General features: G+C 46.0%; 5 protein-coding genes across 5 annotated transcripts; 3 read left to right on the forward strand and 2 right to left on the reverse strand.

The window, feature by feature from the left end:
- Window positions 1–221: 221 nt before the first annotated feature.
- Window positions 222–3,428, forward strand: ATC1 (alpha,alpha-trehalase; the record flags this gene model as incomplete). Its single annotated transcript, XM_024855652.1, has 1 exon — window positions 222–3,428. The coding sequence occupies one exon, from the start codon at window positions 222–224 to the stop codon at window positions 3,426–3,428; it is 3,207 nt and encodes a 1,068-aa protein (XP_024715251.1).
- Window positions 3,429–3,512: 84 nt separating this feature from the next.
- Window positions 3,513–7,730, reverse strand: PGA63 (Pga63p; the record flags this gene model as incomplete). Its single annotated transcript, XM_024855653.1, has 1 exon — window positions 3,513–7,730. One exon carries the CDS (start codon window positions 7,728–7,730, stop codon window positions 3,513–3,515), a length of 4,218 nt encoding a protein of 1,405 aa, XP_024715252.1.
- Window positions 7,731–8,980: 1,250 nt separating this feature from the next.
- Window positions 8,981–12,359, forward strand: C7M61_000201 (CCR4-NOT core subunit; the record flags this gene model as incomplete). Its single annotated transcript, XM_024855654.1, has 3 exons — window positions 8,981–11,634; window positions 11,906–11,985; window positions 12,031–12,359. The coding sequence occupies 3 exons, from the start codon at window positions 8,981–8,983 to the stop codon at window positions 12,357–12,359; spliced, it is 3,063 nt and encodes a 1,020-aa protein (XP_024715253.1).
- Window positions 12,360–13,011: 652 nt separating this feature from the next.
- C7M61_000202 (60S ribosomal protein eL34) lies at window positions 13,012–13,596 on the forward strand (the record flags this gene model as incomplete). The annotated part of the gene is made up of 2 exons (XM_024855655.1): window positions 13,012–13,048; window positions 13,280–13,596. 2 exons carry the CDS (start codon window positions 13,012–13,014, stop codon window positions 13,594–13,596), a joined length of 354 nt encoding a protein of 117 aa, XP_024715254.1.
- Window positions 13,597–14,997: 1,401 nt separating this feature from the next.
- Window positions 14,998–16,776, reverse strand: C7M61_000203 (RTA1 domain-containing protein; the record flags this gene model as incomplete). Its single annotated transcript, XM_024855656.1, has 1 exon — window positions 14,998–16,776. The coding sequence occupies one exon, from the start codon at window positions 16,774–16,776 to the stop codon at window positions 14,998–15,000; it is 1,779 nt and encodes a 592-aa protein (XP_024715255.1).
- Between the last annotated feature and the right edge of the window lie 440 nt (window positions 16,777–17,216).

The raw sequence follows: 17,216 nt of genomic DNA on the forward strand, positions 1-17,216 counted from the left end.
CCCAAGCGGCACTTAGCAGCATAACCCTCTCGTGATCTTCGTAAAAGTGCGTTCCGTAAACAATCTAGAAAGCATAATCTTATACGGCTCCTAACCTGCACCATACCTCACTATACCTTCCCCAGAATACCCCGGCTTTTCTATAAATACGTAAAGACACCGCCATGAATAGAAACTTTATACAGCTTTTACGACGGCCTTCCCATCGTATACATTACCTTATGGTGCTTGCCACTTTCATTCTTGTTTGCACCCTCCTTCTTTCGGTCCCTCTGGTCGGGTTCCCGATCTATGTGAGGACTCCACCCCTGAGAAGGGTAGAGAATTCAGGCCTTGACAGCTTGGAGGAGTTGGTTCAATCTCGTGAGAATAAGGAAATCTTCACGAAGTTGCTGTTTGCTGATAACGCGTTTTATGATAAGGATGCTCAAACCTTGGGTACATTGGACTGGGTTCCATACCATCAATATCAACGCCAACCTTACGTTGCCAACGGCTATTTAGGAAGCAGAATCCCCAATTTGGGTCAAGGGTTTGCGTATGACACATTAAACAATGGCACTGTTGTGGACCCTGGAACACCTGATGCTGAGCTTCCTTCTGATTTACTGAATGGGTGGCCTTTATTCAATCGGAGATACTCGGGAGCCTTTGTGGCAGGATTCTACAACATTCAGGAGAATACCACCCTGACTAACTTTCCATGGCTTTTGCAGGATGGATACGAAAGTGTAGTGGCGGCTGTTCCTCAATGGACCTCCTTGACGTTGAGCGCCAAGGTAGGAGGAAAGGCCTACTCTTTGGATCCCAGCAATGACCCTGCAAAGTTTGGCGAAATTACAAACTATGCCCAGAATTTGTCCTTGGCCACTGGAGTTGTCACTACGTCATTTACTTGGTTAGGATCGTTGCAAGTTACTTACTCGGTTTTGGCCCATCGTAGCAAAATCTCGTTGGGACTCGTCGACTTGAAGGTGCAAAATATTGGTGGAAACAACATTACCGTTGATGTGCTTGACTCTTTGGATTTCGAAACTGCTCAGAGAGCTCGCTTTCAGGAAACCTCAGTCGATAAATCAAGCAAAGCGATATACATGCTTTATTCGCCCAACGATATCGATTACGTCTACGGAGCTACTTATTCTGCCATTCGTTATGATAAATCCGAAGCTCATTGCACCGGATCTGAATTCACAACCAGTCACTACTCGCTGGGCCAGCGCATCACATTTGAAGTGCCAGAAGGATCTTCAATTGAGGCTACAAAGCATGTGGGTGTGGTGACATCCGATTTGGATCCAAACAAATTTGGCTCCTTTGATGCGGTGCTACGCGAAGCTCGTTCTGTGGCTCTTGAAAAGGAGCTGTTTGAACTGCTTCTTGAAAGTCATGCTAGCGAGTGGTCGAAGACTGTCGATGATGGCCTCAAAGTTGAGTTCCCTGACGATCCGCTTTTAACACTAGCCGCAAGAGCTTCCATCTACCACTTGAATGCAAACACCAGAGATGATGCCTCTGGACTCACAGCTGCAATGGGTGTAACCGGCCTTTCGTCTGACTCATATGGCGGCATGGTGTTTTGGGACACAGATCTCTGGATGATGAACGGACTTCTTCCGTTCAGCCCTTCTCACGCTCGTTCTTTCGTCAATTATCGTCTTCACACCCATGAACAGGCTCGCAAGAACATCGAAAGTGATTATGCCCCAAAGAAAGACATGCATGGCGCAGCTTTCCCATGGACCAGTGGTAGATTTGGCAATTGCACTAGCACTGGCCCTTGCTTTGACTACGAGTATCATATCAATATGGCTGTTGCTAGCTCTGCATGGGAATTATTCAAGAGTGGAGCAGTCGACGATTACTTTTTGGAGCATCTGGCTTACCCCTTGATCAACGACGCCGCTGCCTTCTTTGCTGACTATGTTGAGTACAACGAAACATTGCAAGCGTACACAACACATAATTTGACTGATCCCGATGAATACGCTAATCATGTTGACAATGGTGCTTATACCAATGCTGCTATATCTGCGACGTTCAAGTGGGCCGCTGCTGTGAGCGAGCATCTAGGAAAGCCGGTTCCAAAGGCTTACAATGATATCATGAATAATGTGCATCTTCCAAGATCTGCTGACGATCCAAATATCATTTTGGAGTTTACTGGCATGAATTCATCGATTGGCATTAAGCAGGCGGATGTCGTTATGATAACATATCCATTGGAAAATGAAATGATTACCCAGGAACTGGCAAGAGCAAGTATGGAGTATGCCTCCATGAAGCAGGTGAGCTTCGGGCCCGCCATGACGTTCCCGATCTTTTCGATTGTATCATCTGCACTTCTGGAACGAGGCTGCTCCGCTGATACATACCTTGTCAAAGCTATTCAGCCATTTTTGCGAGGTCCTTTCGCTCAGTTCTCTGAGCAGAACAGTGATGACTACTTGACCAACGGAGGAACTCACCCGGCATTCCCTTTCATGACGGCTCATGGCGGTTTCCTTCAAGCCATTCTCCAGGGGCTTTTGGGTCTTCGCTTCTCCCACAAAACTGAGGATGGAAAAATCATTCGCTTCCTTAAATTGGACCCCATCAAACTCAAAACTCTCCCCAGCGGAGTGTATTTCGATGGTGTTCACTACATGAATCAAACCTTGTCCTTCAATTTGACCTCCGACGGATTGCATGTGATGCATCAAGGTCCTATGAAAGGCCTGAAACCTAAGAAAATCAAGATCGAGTTGGGCTCACGTAACCCAGATGCTGGTGAGCATACTCTTATGCCTGGAACCGATGTTCACTTCAATCTTTATGAGACAACTGAATCGTTCCAAGATAGTCTTTCCGAGTGTGGTAAAGCAATCTTCACGAATATAACTGAGTGTGCTCCGGGCGATTCGACTGTGTTAGCTAATGATGGAGATAACACCACCCATTGGCAAGCTAAAACCCCGGAGAAAAGCAAAATTTTGATTGACTTCCGTGAGGTAGTTGAATTGCAAAACTGTTCAATCAACTGGGGCGACAAGCCTCCACGTCTGGTCTCTCTCTCTGCCGCAGCTCAGGATTTGAGCTCCGATCATCGTGATTTGCTTGATTCGATTGACTTTTTGAGCCATGTCGATTTCAACACTGATTTGCCGGAGAAATACAAATTCAACAATCCGACTGGAAAGCTTTACAAACAGCAGAATATTTTTGCAACAGTCGCATCCACATCAGTTGAAGTTAATGAGCCATTTAGGCCTAAGGAGGAAGCGTTGATCGTCTTACCCTCGCGGCACAATACCACGGATTTGACACTTGATGCACCCATAAAAACCAGATTTGCTTTGCTCGAATTCGAAGGTGTTCATGATAAAACTTCTGACGACGATACGAACTCACAAAAAGGTGCTAAAATTTTCGAACTCAACTTCTTTTGAGTTTTGAATAAGTTATGCCTATTTTATATTTTATAAATACAATCATGTTATAGCATGTAACATCTAAGTTCAGAAACTGGCAGCTTAGGCATCGAAAGCCTCTGCCATGGTAATCAAACGCTTCACACCGACATGCCAAGTACCAATTTCATTAGGGTGTTTAGCCAGAATATCGGTGTTAATGTTTGATGCATTGCCCCATTGCTTGCTCTCCAATGCAGATGCGATCGAATTCAACTTTCCAACTGCATCTGGAGAAACCAAGTCTCCCTTTTTCAAGTGATCAAACAAAATGTTTAATCTCTTCTCCATATCAATAACGTGCTTCTCATACTTCGCAGGAGCCGCAGGCTTGATGTGATCCTTATACTTCGTGAAGGTGGTGATGATAGCGTCAACTTCCTTCGAGGGCGAGGCTGTTGTGCCATTCTGAGCAGGTGCTGCAGTTGGCGGAGCGGAGGCTTGTGGAGGTGCCTGTGGAGGTGCCTGTGGAGGTGCCTGTGCCTGTGGAGGTGGAGCCTGTGCCTGTGGAGGTGGAGCCTGTGCCTGTGGAGGTGGAGCCTGTGTTTGTGGAGGTGGCTGCAAAGCAGAAGTCTTCCTTTGAGGTGGTGGTCCAGCAGCACTGCGTGGTGGTCCTTGAGAAACGGGTGGTCCATGTTGCACCGATGATGGTGGTGGTTGTGAAACAGCATTAGGAGGAGGTACCTGGGTGACTGGAGGACCCTGTGGAGCTGCAGCTGGTGGAGCCCCGACACTAGGCTGAGGCTGGGTGGAGACCTTTCTAGGAGGTGGTCCTGTTGGTGGTGGCCCTAAATGAGGCGATCCAAGGTTAGCCTGAGCCCTGGGTGGAGGAGGTGCAATGTTTCCAATTGATGGTTTTCTGCTGGCTCTCGCTGACGCAGGAGTAGAGTACTGACCTCTTGGACCTCTAGCACCGGTTGATGGGGCATAGGGATTGGATGGAGGCTGCGACGATTGCTGTGGAGGAGCATATGGATTGCTTGGGGGTGCAGCGGCAGCCGTAGGTGGTGGTCCATATGGGTTTGGTGGCTGCAGTGGAGCAGCTGCCTGAGGGAATTGATTCACTGAGGTGGGTGCAAAGTTGTTTGCAGGTGGAGGAACAAATGAGCTCTTGGTTGGAGCAGGGTTGGCACTTTGACTTGGAGCATAAGGATTCTTGGGTGGAGCCAGCGGAGTAGCAACCTTACTTCCAGGTGTTGACAATCCGTTTTGTTGAGGGATTTGGATGGAGGATGGAGGAGGAGCGTACTTGTTACTGACCGAAGCCTGACGAGAAGCAGCATTGATTCTAGGACTGGAAGCACCAGAATGCGAAGCTTGTCTTGAAGCAGCTCTTGGTGGTGGCGGCATCATTGGTGCAGCACCCTTCCTAGTTGGTGGTGCCAATGGAGCAGTTGCAACCTGGGGTGTAGGTACCTTGGGAGACAAGACAGCTGCAGGAGTTGCACGCCTGGCAGACTTTTGCGCTTTGAAAGTGTCAGGCAAGTCATTCCATCCATCAGTTTCCTGCTTGACGTTGTTGGTTGGCTGCGGTGGGGCAGGAGGGCTCACGACGGATGTAGCAGGCTGAAGAGGCGTGTATCTGGCGCCCGTAGGACCAGACACATTGCCAATATTGGCAGCTGCAGGTGGAGGAACGACACCAGAAGCAACTCTTGATGATGTTGGAGCATATGAGCTTGCAGGTGGGGCGACTGCCACTGGTGCCGGAGCAGTTTGTGCTGGAGCTGGTCTACCGTAAGGGTTGGCAGCTGCACGAGCGGCTGGAGCTGCCGATGGTGCGGTAGGTTGAGGAACACCAGGATAGGCATTGTTCATTCCAGCAGCAGGTGGGGGGCGCCCGAAAGCAGCACCTCCACCGTATGGTGGAGCAGCATTGTTGGCCAAAGGATTGAAACCAGGCTTCGCTGGAGAGGTTCCACTGAACCTACCATTGGCAGCGCCTTGTTGGGTATATCTCCTGCGGCCTTGCTCAACACGCTGAACTGGTTGAGCGGTAGCCTTGTTGATACGCTCCTGCTCAGCCTTCAACCCATCGTAGTTCTCGGGAAGGATGGACAAAAATTCCCTCGCCAACTCAAAATTACCACTGTTTGCAGCCATTGTTGAGAATTCAAAGACAGCGTTGCAAGTTGGCTCAATTGCTGGACCAGAAAGAGTACTGGTGATGTTCGAAAGGGATCTGTATGCCGAAAGTTTTTCAACAAATCCGCTCAATGACTTGAACTTTGCATCCAATGGAGTCTCGCCATCCTCAGCGATAGTTCCATTGTTGGATTCCAGTGGAATCTCTTGCAACCAAAGGGCAGAAACCTTGTCCAATGCCTCACCTGCCAAATAACATTCTAATGCGTTCTCGCGATCAGCAGCTGACTGGCGGGATTCAAGAATGCGGTCACCCAATTCCACGATCTTTGAGTTGAATTCAGTTTTGTCAGTACAGTATGCGAAAATACTTGAAGCAATTTCCTTCCAGTTGCTGATGTCGGCATTCGCAACAAGATCGACCACACTTTTGGATGATGCAGAAAAGATCAAGCGAGATAACACATCAGAATTGGTTTCTTTGAAATACTGAGCTTTGACCTTATCTTTCACGGTATCATCTTGGTCTAGAGACAAAACCAAGGCTTCTAACAATCTTCCTTGACTCAAACATTGATCCACAGCTTTGCCAATTTTGTTGCTCAAGATAAGCTTAGTCAAACGAGCATCTTTTTCATTATGGGAACCATCCAAGATTTTGAAAGGACCACTAGGAGCAAAACCCTCGTTAGATGATGAGTTGAAACCCTGAGCAGCATCGTTGGATAAGTTGCTGAAAAAGTCGTCACCATTCAGATTGTCAATTCTACCTGACAATTCTTGAGCCGGTTGCTTCTCGTCGCTTTCTTCGGTAGAGCCATCGACGATATCCTTTAGGAAATGCTCCTTTCCATGCTTCGACAAAGCATCCAATATCTTCCAGTCGGAAATGTCCGTAGGATTGTTTTGTAGCTTCTCGGAGATAAGTTCAGAGAAGTCCCCATTCTTAAGGGCCTCAGTAAGCTTATCAGCAACAAGTTCCTTTCCAGCGGTGGTCTTGCTGATGTTGATCACAGACTTGCCATCAACAGTTTTGACTGTCACAAATTTCGACCCGAAACCAAATGATGCTGAGCATGGTCTCTTAAGCCACTGTGGAGCCTGCTTCAATTCGAACAGCGGTTGCTGATGGTCCGTTGTAGAAATGTTGGACCAGAATTCATTCTCGTCAGTAGCCTTGACTTGCTGTGAAATTGGTGGAGAGGTGTCCTGCAAAGTCTGGACAACAATCTTGCCATCAAATGAAGCGGATGCGATCACGTCTGGCGCGCTTGGAGCGAAGCTCACCAAGAAGGTCCAGTTGGCGGCAGTAGGGTAGTCGCCTAATTTCTCACCGGTCAAAGGATTCCACAATTTGGTGGAATTGTCCTTGCCGGAAGAAAGCAAAAGGCCAGCGTCCTTTTTACACCAGTCCAACGACAAGACACCCTTCTCATGACCTTGGAGAATAACCTCGGGTTCACTGGCATTCCTTAAATCCCAAGTCATTATGTTTGGGCACGAATCACTCTGACTAGCAGTGATCAACTTCGTAGACTGCGTGGGGTGCCAGGCAACCTGCGAGAAGTCAGCCTTACCAAGAGCGCCGTTGTATTGCAAGTGTAAAACTTCCCTCTTCGCCTTTAAGTCCCAGATGCTGGTGTAGCCGCCGTTGGATGTCGAAGCCAAAATATGGCTGACAGAGTTGTTCCACGCCACAGACGTGATTTCATCCATTGGCACCATGGCTCTACCGGGGGCATATGGCTCGGAAAACGTGCTTGCATCCCAGATTAAGATCTCTCCCCTCTGTCCTCCAGACACAAGTAAATGGTTCTGGTGGGGGTTGAACGATAAGCACTTGACCGCGCCGGAATGTTTTGATGATTTGTGGACCGATGAAGCCTCCAACGACTGTGTTCTGATGAGTTTCTCGGCATCCCAGAATTCTACGACGCCGGTTTCAAAAGCACCAGCCAACAAGCCTCTTGAGTAGTTTCCGAAGGGCTTCAGCCATGCCAATGCGTGGAACTTGTTCTCTAAAGTAGCACTGAAAATGGGGTCATAACCTTTGTCAAAAACATCAAAGATCTCAAGGGTCAGGGACGCGGAAAAGTTGAGGTCCACAGCGCCAGCAACAGAGCCTGTTGCTAGCAATGGGATCACGTCTGAACTCCAAACAAAGGTGGAGGTACGTGTTATGTCCTTGATTCTCATGTTGAAACGCTGATCAGTAAAACGAAACAGCCTTTGGTTTTATAGGCAGTTTCAATGACAAAGCGTGTTCCTCTTATGTGATTGAGATTTAATTATCCACAGCGTTAGCGGAACGTTTCTAACTATGAGTTGCTGAAAGGTGTTTCCAAAAAATGTCACCTATGGCCAACGCACCAGAGGAACTTATATGCCGGTCAGGAACAATTCCTGTCAGAGGCTGCCCACGAAGAAAATACAAGCCGGGCAATTTCGAAAATGGAAATTGCAATTCAGTTCGAAAGCATTTAGTGATATTAAATTGTTAATTGAGGAAATTCGTAGCTTCATGTTGCACCAACTCTTGGAGCATATGATTTCATCTGAGGTATGGCCGAGTTGTCGGCAAATTTCATAAGGTATTTGAAGCTAGTTGAAAGTGATGAAGGATTTTTAAAAGTTTCAAATGCAAGCAATTTCTTCTTTTTAGAAAGTATAAAGCAATTGATTTATTGTGGTACTTCTCATTTTTGGGAACTGTGCATCCATAGCAGATGGCTGCGAAATACGAGTATTGAAGAGTTAGGTGGAATTACAAAGCTGACACATGATCAAAAAGGAGGATTCACAAATATTGGAATGACTTCTACCTAATGACCATATTCGAAGAAAACGAAGGCAAAATCTGGCTGGAGCTGGAGAGTATAATTCCAGCCAGATTTGTGCTTGATTCAGTTTGATTCATTGGCTTGCAACAAAAAATCAAGCTAGGCGTAAGCTTTATAATTGTATTCCTGTTCTAGTGAAGATAAAATCGTTGAACCATCGAAGAAAAGATTATTGGCTCCACAAGAAGTTGAGTACCAGTGCCGTCAATTGATCTCGACTATCGAACTTTTGATGGTCAACGCAAAAGTTCATATGAAATCACTGTTGTGCAAAGTTGACGGCTTCTCTATCAACCCATCAGTTCGGAATTGTAAATTGGTGAAGCAGTCAAAATGTTCAACGCAGAAGTGGAATATCGAATCTCACTCTACTAAGACCTCGGAGTGCAAGGTCGCAATCTCCGACTCCGACGAACTTGGAAATAGAAAATAAAGTTTCGATGCAAAAAATTTTGTGAGAGTCCAGCCATAAAAAGAAAATGATCATACTAATTCCGGCATGTCTTGTTTTTGCATGATTTGCAACCACTGCTGAATGGACCCTGGTATGTATGCGCGGATTCGTTTTTCAAGACCATTCAAGTACAACTACTCATCAGGCGTGGAATGTCAGACACAGAGGACTCGGACCTGCAACAGGCCATGGAGTTCGACATCCCACCGCAAAAGGATGATCAACGTGATTTTTTCCTAGATCATGATGTCCTTCAACAGGCGATTATGCTAGACGACGAAGACAGCCTTATAGATTCCATCTTCGACACAGTCGCTGGTCTCTGCGATCCATATACTCAGCCTGAAGACAATGACACGGTTCCATTGAGTGTTTCTTGCTTGGCAGATGCCGCTATAGCGTTAACATATCAACAACTTCTCGAGTACAATGCCGAAAACCTAGATCAAGACGAGCGTCCATGCATCCAGTCTCTACGATTTCAGCTATCGACCAATTACTTGACGATTTTGGACGCCATCAACAAGACGTTACGCTGTGACGATCCCATTAGAATTGAAGCATTGCTCAAAGATCTGCTATATTGGGAGCTAAGAGATCCATTTTGGCTTCCCGACTTCTACCAGCTTAATGACTATGAGGCCAAGCTAAGCTACTACATGGCATGTGTCCTTGTTATGGCAATCTACAAACTATTTCTCCCCGAGGATGGGAGCCCATATAACCCTGCATTGAATCCATATACGGACTATTTCATCCGGCTTTGGAGATCACACACTGGCATTATCAAATTAGCATTCGAGCTCGATCATGACCTCGAGCAATACGCATACCTGAACAGTGACGAGTATTTCGATACCCCGGAGCATGTAAAGCGTGCACTCCTTGGGTCTAGTGCTGTTCGGTCTGTTTTGGCATATGTACTAAATCAAACCACGCCTGGAAAGCTCTACGACCAAAGTGTCATTGAAGACAGAAAGGCTCACGAGTATGATGTCTGTCAACAGCCACTACTCGATTTTTATGACCCCTTGACAAGAAAGAGAGCGTCTGGTGGCGCACTCAACGGTAATTATGGTGCATTCATTTTCGTCCAATTGATCCTACGATTCGACATGCATGAAACAAGAACCAGACTTGATGACTTCCTCAATGCGATTATGGATAATGAAGAACAAGCTTCGAACTATCTTTATAAACGTCTGCGGTATACCGACAATACGGATTATGCTCGAAATTTCGACAACATGCTTATGTACGAGGACTACCTTGATGAGGACATCAAATATGTGTTCTTTGGATATGCTGACTCAGAGGAGGAGGATGAAGAGGCGGTGGAAGAAGAGGACACAAACGACGACCTGAAGAAAGAGGTCCGTATGGCTTTACGCTCCGATCCTGCTGGCGTCGGCGTTGATGAAGAGGGAGTCGACTGGAACGACTGCCCTCGAGGACAAAATACTGAGTTCTCCGAAAGATTCCTGAAAGTCTCTCTGCAATTCACGCCCTTGACAGATATGAAGGAGTTTGAAAAATACATCGATTACGTGATGACTGTGAAGGATGGCAATAATCCCGAAGCCAAGAACCGACTACTTGGTCAAAGAATTGTCGATATTCTAGCAAAGTGCATTAAAGATGAAGCAGAGAAGAATCCTGATGCAATAGTCGCTCCTGGTGATATCTACGAATACCTTGTCTCACCTCCTGAGAATACTTCGAATCTCCCAACGCCTCCAAATCATGTTGAGGCTTACAACAAGGAGGTGACTCGATTCGAATACATTCTCATATCCAACCCAGCTATTGCCACCAGCATCATTGATGAAATTCTCATGTGTGGCGGCTTCAGGAGGACATTCATTTGGTTCATCACACATTTGGTGAACTACTCGCCTGCATTACTCAATTACATATATGAGTTGGCTATCGGAATGAGAGGCTCTAATGAGGGAACAAAGCGAGAGATCGAGTTTTCCAGGAAGGGACATCTTGAGCTCTCTGTCATCGAAAGGCTGATGCTTCTTCACGAATGCTTCAGCAATCTTCTTTTGTGGATTATCTATTTCGACAAGATCTCACATCTGCGAGCAAAATCCCTTATATCCTTGGCTTCGTTTATGATTCGGAGGTTGGTCGAGAACGGCGTTATCTCTACATCGAAGACCGCTCTGTACATTGACAACTACAAAGAGGAAATTGAGTTCCTTCTAATGCCCTTCGTTGGTGACGTTCCTGAAGCTAGAGAGCTCTTCTTCGAGTTTAAAAGCGGATTTGGAAAGAACCAAAAAGAGAAGCAATTGTGGAACAAACTCATATACAAAGATGCTGGTTCCGTGGAAGAAGTTTTGGAGGATTTGAATGGTCTAGCCTTGGAAGATGTTAGCGTTTTAGATTACAGGTCCAACTCATCCAGTGCATTGATTGCCCAGCTTGTTAAAAGAGTCTCTAGTGCTCTTAGGAGGATCCATAATAGGGGCAAAAAAGGTCCGAACTATACTAAGGAGGATTACCTTGAAAACGTCGAGGATGCAGCTAACGATTTCCGCTTATTCATGAAAAATTACAATGTCATCTGTCACCATATGAGCCTAGCAGAAATTTGTGCTCAAGCTAAAGATGAGAGGCTCATACGAGGTGATGGTGAGCCCTTCACGCTCGGCCATGGCGACTTCGAAGTGAAACTCATGGGTGTCGGTTCCAGTATCGAGGAGCTTCAAGAGATGCAAGCCGCTCACCAGGAAAAAGAAAATGACGAGTCCACTAAAAAGAAGAAGACTAAGAAGAAGAAAAAGGGAAAGAAGAAGTAAGAATGGTTGCAAAATTCGACAGAGTCAGTGGTGTGACTCCCGCAAGGTGCGGAGCTGGACTTCCTGGTCGACTCTGACGGAAAAGGTCCGTACCCCAGGACCCACACACCTTGTGGAGTCACCATTTCCGTGGAGAGAAACGCCGAATATAATGTTTGCTAGTTCCTTCCGTGCCATCCAAAACACATTTAGAATGAATCAGAGAAGCCTTATCACCCCAGTATGTTCGAATTGTTGACCTCTCACTAGATCAATCATATCAATTAGCATCGTACTAATACCCCAGGTTAAGACCGCTACCGCCCCACCACCAGCTGCCTCCTATTCCCAGGCTGTCAAGGTCAATGGTATGTAAAACTCACACAATTTTGAAAGTACACAACTAACGATAGGTTTTGTCTACGTTTCCGGTCAGATTCCTTACACCCCAGACAACAAGCCATTGTCTGCTAACCCCACCATTGCTGAGCAGGCTGAGCAGGTGATTCAGAATGTCAGTAACATTTTGGATGCTTCCAACTCCTCCTTGAAGCACATTGTGAAGGCCACCATCTTCTTGACTGACATGAAGACTCAATTCGCCGAATTCAACGGTGTCTACGGTAAGTACTTCAGCGACTTCAAGCCAGCTAGATCCTGTATCGCTGTCAGAGAATTGCCATTGGGCGTTGACTTGGAGATGGAAGTCGTTGCCGTCGAGAAGGACGAGAACAAGTTGTAAGTAGTATAACGATAGCAGAGTACTTGCAGTTCTGAAATGAGTAGGGCAGCCGCTAGGTAAGACAGTGTACTGTACTGAGTAGTTGAGATATCCATGTGGGGAGATTGTTGAGGTCAAAAGTCTTATCTTGATGAAATCGGAATTCAAGAATTCAAGAGATAATTGAAGGTAAGTCTAGAGAAGCTTGCTCGTGGGATGCCTGAAAGCTTGGCTATGTTTTTTGTTGCAAAAGGTATCTCACTAAGTTTACCTCAACGGATGCAATAAAGTGCCCTAGATTTTGCAGCCATCATACTCTCCTCTCATATTCACCGACCTATTAGCACCACCATATTGGGATTTGTATCTTCCTGGTTGAACTGCAATCTGATATAACTGAAGCTGCTTATCCTCTCGTCTGCCTTGTAACTCCACCTTAGTAAGCTAAAGTCATGAACAAGTCTAGCAGCTTAGTACCGTTGTCTAGGGCTATAGCCCTATAATCGTAGTGCGTCACATGACATCACACTTAGAACCGCGAAAAACCCACTAAAATAACCGCACCTTCAAGTGACTGGGGGGCCTGCACACGCCCGCAGCGAGTAGCCGAAAATTTCTTCTTCATCTCTTAATACTCACATTTTGGGAATTCAGTTAATCCAACGAAACAAAGATGGCTCAGCGTGTTACCTACAGAAGAAAGACTCCATGTATGTTCAAACGAACTATTGAATTAATTCCGCTACAAAGTGTCGAACAACAAGTCCCATGTCGAAGATCCAGACGTTAAATTTTCCATATGATATCCAACCTTTGAAGAATCCAAGATGAAATGTCCACCGTGCAAAATCAACGAAAACTATTCACAAGAATCAATCCATTTCCATAAACCATATCCAAGGACGTTCGACCGTAGCTTCCCGACTATTACTAACATACAGACAACACCAAGTCTAACAAGATTAAGGTCGTCAAGACCCCAGGTGGTAAGTTGGTTGCCCAGCACTTGAAGAAGCAGGCCACTACCCCTAAGTGTGGTGACTGTGGTATCGCTTTGCAGGGTATCGCCACCTTGAGACCAAGAGAGTACTCTCAGATCTCTAAGACCAAGAAGACCGTCCAGAGAGCCTACGGTGGTTCCAGATGTGCCAACTGTGTCAAGGAGAGAATCGTCAGAGCTTTCTTGATCGAGGAGCAGAAGATCGTCAAGAGAGTGTTGAAGGATCAGCAGGAGAAGGAGAAGGCTTCTAAGAAATAAGCAAGTCGCCTTAGTCCCCCTCTTCATGTTGATGTAATTTAGCTCGTGTCATGGTCAGTCTGTACTTAATACAACAGATAACCGAATTTTTGAGGTCTAATTGTGGGCCGTGTAGAGAGCGAAAGCTCTAGTGTAGTTATAGTATTGGATGAATCAACGTGAGAGGATTGTTCAAAAGGTGGATGTGAGTTAGGAGTGTGATCGTTGGGTTCGCTGGTTGATACAACATACCGTTTGTGTTATCGCTTGCCTCAATATGATATCTTGGTGGCTTGAAATGAAGGGTTACATTAACTGTAGACTCAATGTGTTCTTGTGATAGAATCATGGTGGATGTTTCCAATAAGCGAAAGGGTCAAATTGGCCAGACTTAATCTTGTGAACAATTTGTTGCATAGAATGTGATTTTCTTCAACTCCATAAGATTATACATGGTGCTGGCTGCAATACTTACAAATCTTAATTAGATCTCAGCACTTTATGAGGTGCAAGATTTGTACCTTAATAAGGTGAGAAAGACCAAATCAACAACCCATGAAATCCATGATTTGTGAACAGATTGTACCTGCTGTTAGAGCCAAAATCTCCATTTCTATATTGATCACCCAGTCTCAAATAATCTTTCTAAGCCGGGGAAAGTTCCCTACAACTGCTCTACATGTGCTTCCTCAAATGGCACCCACTGCCCTATCCGGATCCGCACCTGTCTTATCCGGATCACCACCAGGAGCTCATCTCCGATCCACATGAAATGCTGGATGAAGACGTAGTGTCCAAGAAATTTAATTCAATCATTTCTTCGGAATTTCACTTAGTGTGGATTACTTTAAGCCCCGACAACCCGAAGTTGACCGCAAGTGCCATTTATGAACAAAGAAACTGATCAACAAAACAGCCTTCAAAATAAAATAACCTTCACCCTAGCACTGCCTTCTTCGTGCCGCTCGTGGCACATTGTTTATTCCTTGCGTCTGGCTCCATGCATAATGTTATCTGTACAGCTGCCTGACTCATGCCCTTATCAGTGTGGCTGCGAAAGACGGGAACATCTTCCCGAAGACTATAAAGCAAGCAAGATAGCCTTGCAAAGCCTAAACTGCATTCTTCTCCATGGACTCCACTCGTTTGGCTGATAGCCTAAAACACACTTACATTCCCAAAAGGACAGTTGCTGAAACGCCCCTGGTTCCAAACTACCATCCTTGCTTGATAGTACAGGACTCCCAAACGGATCCGGGCAAGACTAAAAGCTGTGGATGTGCAGATGCCTACTGTGTGAAGAGCGCTCCACGGTGGATTCCTCGGGGTCCAAAATAATCTTACAACTTATTTATTCGTCATGAGAACTCCGTTGTTCTCCTTCTTTTAATTGGTATGAAATATATGCTGGGTATCTGAATCTCATGTAAAGGTAAAGTGCTCCTCGTCGTTAGTCAATTGAGTCAGCTGAGACTGAACATCATCGTAGTCGTAATGGACGTCGTCGTAGTGATTGCTGCCGTCGTCATAGTCGTTGTGGTATTGGTATCCATAGGTTTGTGTCTGTGGTCTGTATTCCCTTGGCTCTTCTGTGTATGGGCCCAGGTTCTGGACATAATTGAGTACCTGTGGTGATTCATACGGATTGACATGACGGCTGTGCTGCTTAAGCTGTGACTTTCGTAGGTTGTTCTTCTTGTTTGTGTGCTGTTCGAGCGATGGACTCACGGATTCGGCTTGAGTGGTTTGCGAGTATGGAACGGCTGCAAAATCCTCTCTAGCCACGTTCTTTTTAAGCAATGGCATGAAACTGCGTTTACTCTCTGGCTCGAAAGGATTGGACTCCTGACTCAGCACAGACAAGTCTCTGGAGTGACATTTCTCGTTGCTGGACATTTTGGTGGTGGAGTCGTCAGACCAGCTGGAGTCTCCCAACAGTTTTCCGTCATTGGCTTCATCTGACTTTTCGTCGGCCAGATTTCTGATGGTCTTCATGGAGATGTTCAGGCCCTTACCCATAAGAACACCTGGGTGGAAAGGTACGAGCAAGATCACCATAAGTAACACCATAAGACCGTCGAGAGTCATGACAAACTCCTCGTGGGTAATGAGGTAACCACTCCAGCCTTCGGTTAATTCCACAAGTCTGTAAATGCATCTGATATAGATGAAAATGACAGACAAGAGCAAAACCAAGGGGAAGAAAGCGAATGATCTCCTCGACCATATGTGAGCGTAGTTCTGATTGTAGTGCTGGTTCAAGTACAATTCCCGAAGCTTCTTGCCTCTTCCAGTTGCAAAAAGAAAACTGAGGAGGTTGTGGAAGGAGAACTTGACTTCTGGACTGGCACGGAACCAGATTCTCTTCATGAAGTCGAAAAGGAAGTACAAGAAAAGCGTCATTGACGCCACTTGGAAGGCAATACCTGCAACCATGGTATTGGTGCCAGGAACTGTATCACCAAACTGCTGCAATTGAATAGCAGCACTGGCACCACCAGCTGCCTGGACAACCAAACTCACTGCATCACAAAATACGAAAATATACGAAAACCATAGCGGTTTTAGCACCGAATATTTTCGTCCATGTATCACCGTCAATTGCGCCAAAACAAAGTAAACACCCGCCATAAGAAGTGCAGGGGCAAGGGTCAAACAAATAATCTGGCAAAGGTATGCATCCTTATTGTCATAGTCACCAATGGAAAAAAGTCTACCAATGTAGCCAGTAAACTCGCAAGCAGTTCCCATGGTGAGACAGATGCCAAAGTAAGGGTGTCTTTTCCAAATGCAAAGCACAATGTGAAGAATAAGCAAAAGGGCAAAGAAGCCGGCAAAGAGGCCGTTGGCAATAGGGCTCAACTCCATCTGGTAAAAGTTGATACCTTTTTCCAACTCCTGAAGTTCCATAGTGGCATTCCAAATCACGGAAGTCATCTCGGGAAGTCTCTGGTTATCAGTGGCAGTAGCCATGAATCTTTGAGCAGAAAGCACAGAGATAGAAGCCTGGGCTCCTTTACCGTCTCTGGCCATCTCGTACAAACTCATTCTGTTTGTCTCGGTGGGCCATGCCTCAGAAATCAGCATTAAGGTCGAGACCAAGCCCTCGAACTTTTGGGGAGCCACATGGGTCAATGTTGTGTGGGTGGGAAGCTCGGTGGTGGACCAAGGCTGGGTGAATTTTGAAAGCCACTCAGACATGGCAACGTTGTAACGACAAAGAAAACGAAGGTCGGGGCGAAGAAAACTGGTGAGCAAACAACAGGATTGAATGGTATTTTATATAAAGAAAATCTGGCGAACTGCCCATTGCAAATAGAGCTATGCGACGCAAGGCTTCCCCGTACCTGCCTATATGGGAAGGTGCGATGTGAATCTTTAGCCTAATCTGGTAAGAAGTATTCTATGTACTGCAGGTAGAGGTATTTTTACGACGCTCTGGCCTGGTAGCGAATAAGCTATCTGAGTGATCCGAAGAACCCTGTATTTCGGAGCACAAAAACATTTGCCCTGTGCTGCCAAGTGCGTTAAAGTTGCCAGTTTACGATAAGGTTAGATTTTTTTTTTTTGGCAAAAGTGGGGTTCAGCCCAAGCCTAGGGGCTGTTCAGCTAAATCGGGCAGGGTATAGTGACTTGGAGCA

This window comes from Candidozyma pseudohaemuli (genome assembly GCF_003013735.1).
Source record: "Candidozyma pseudohaemuli strain B12108 chromosome Unknown scaffold00001, whole genome shotgun sequence".
Lineage (NCBI taxonomy): Eukaryota > Fungi > Ascomycota > Pichiomycetes > Serinales > Metschnikowiaceae > Candidozyma > Candidozyma pseudohaemuli.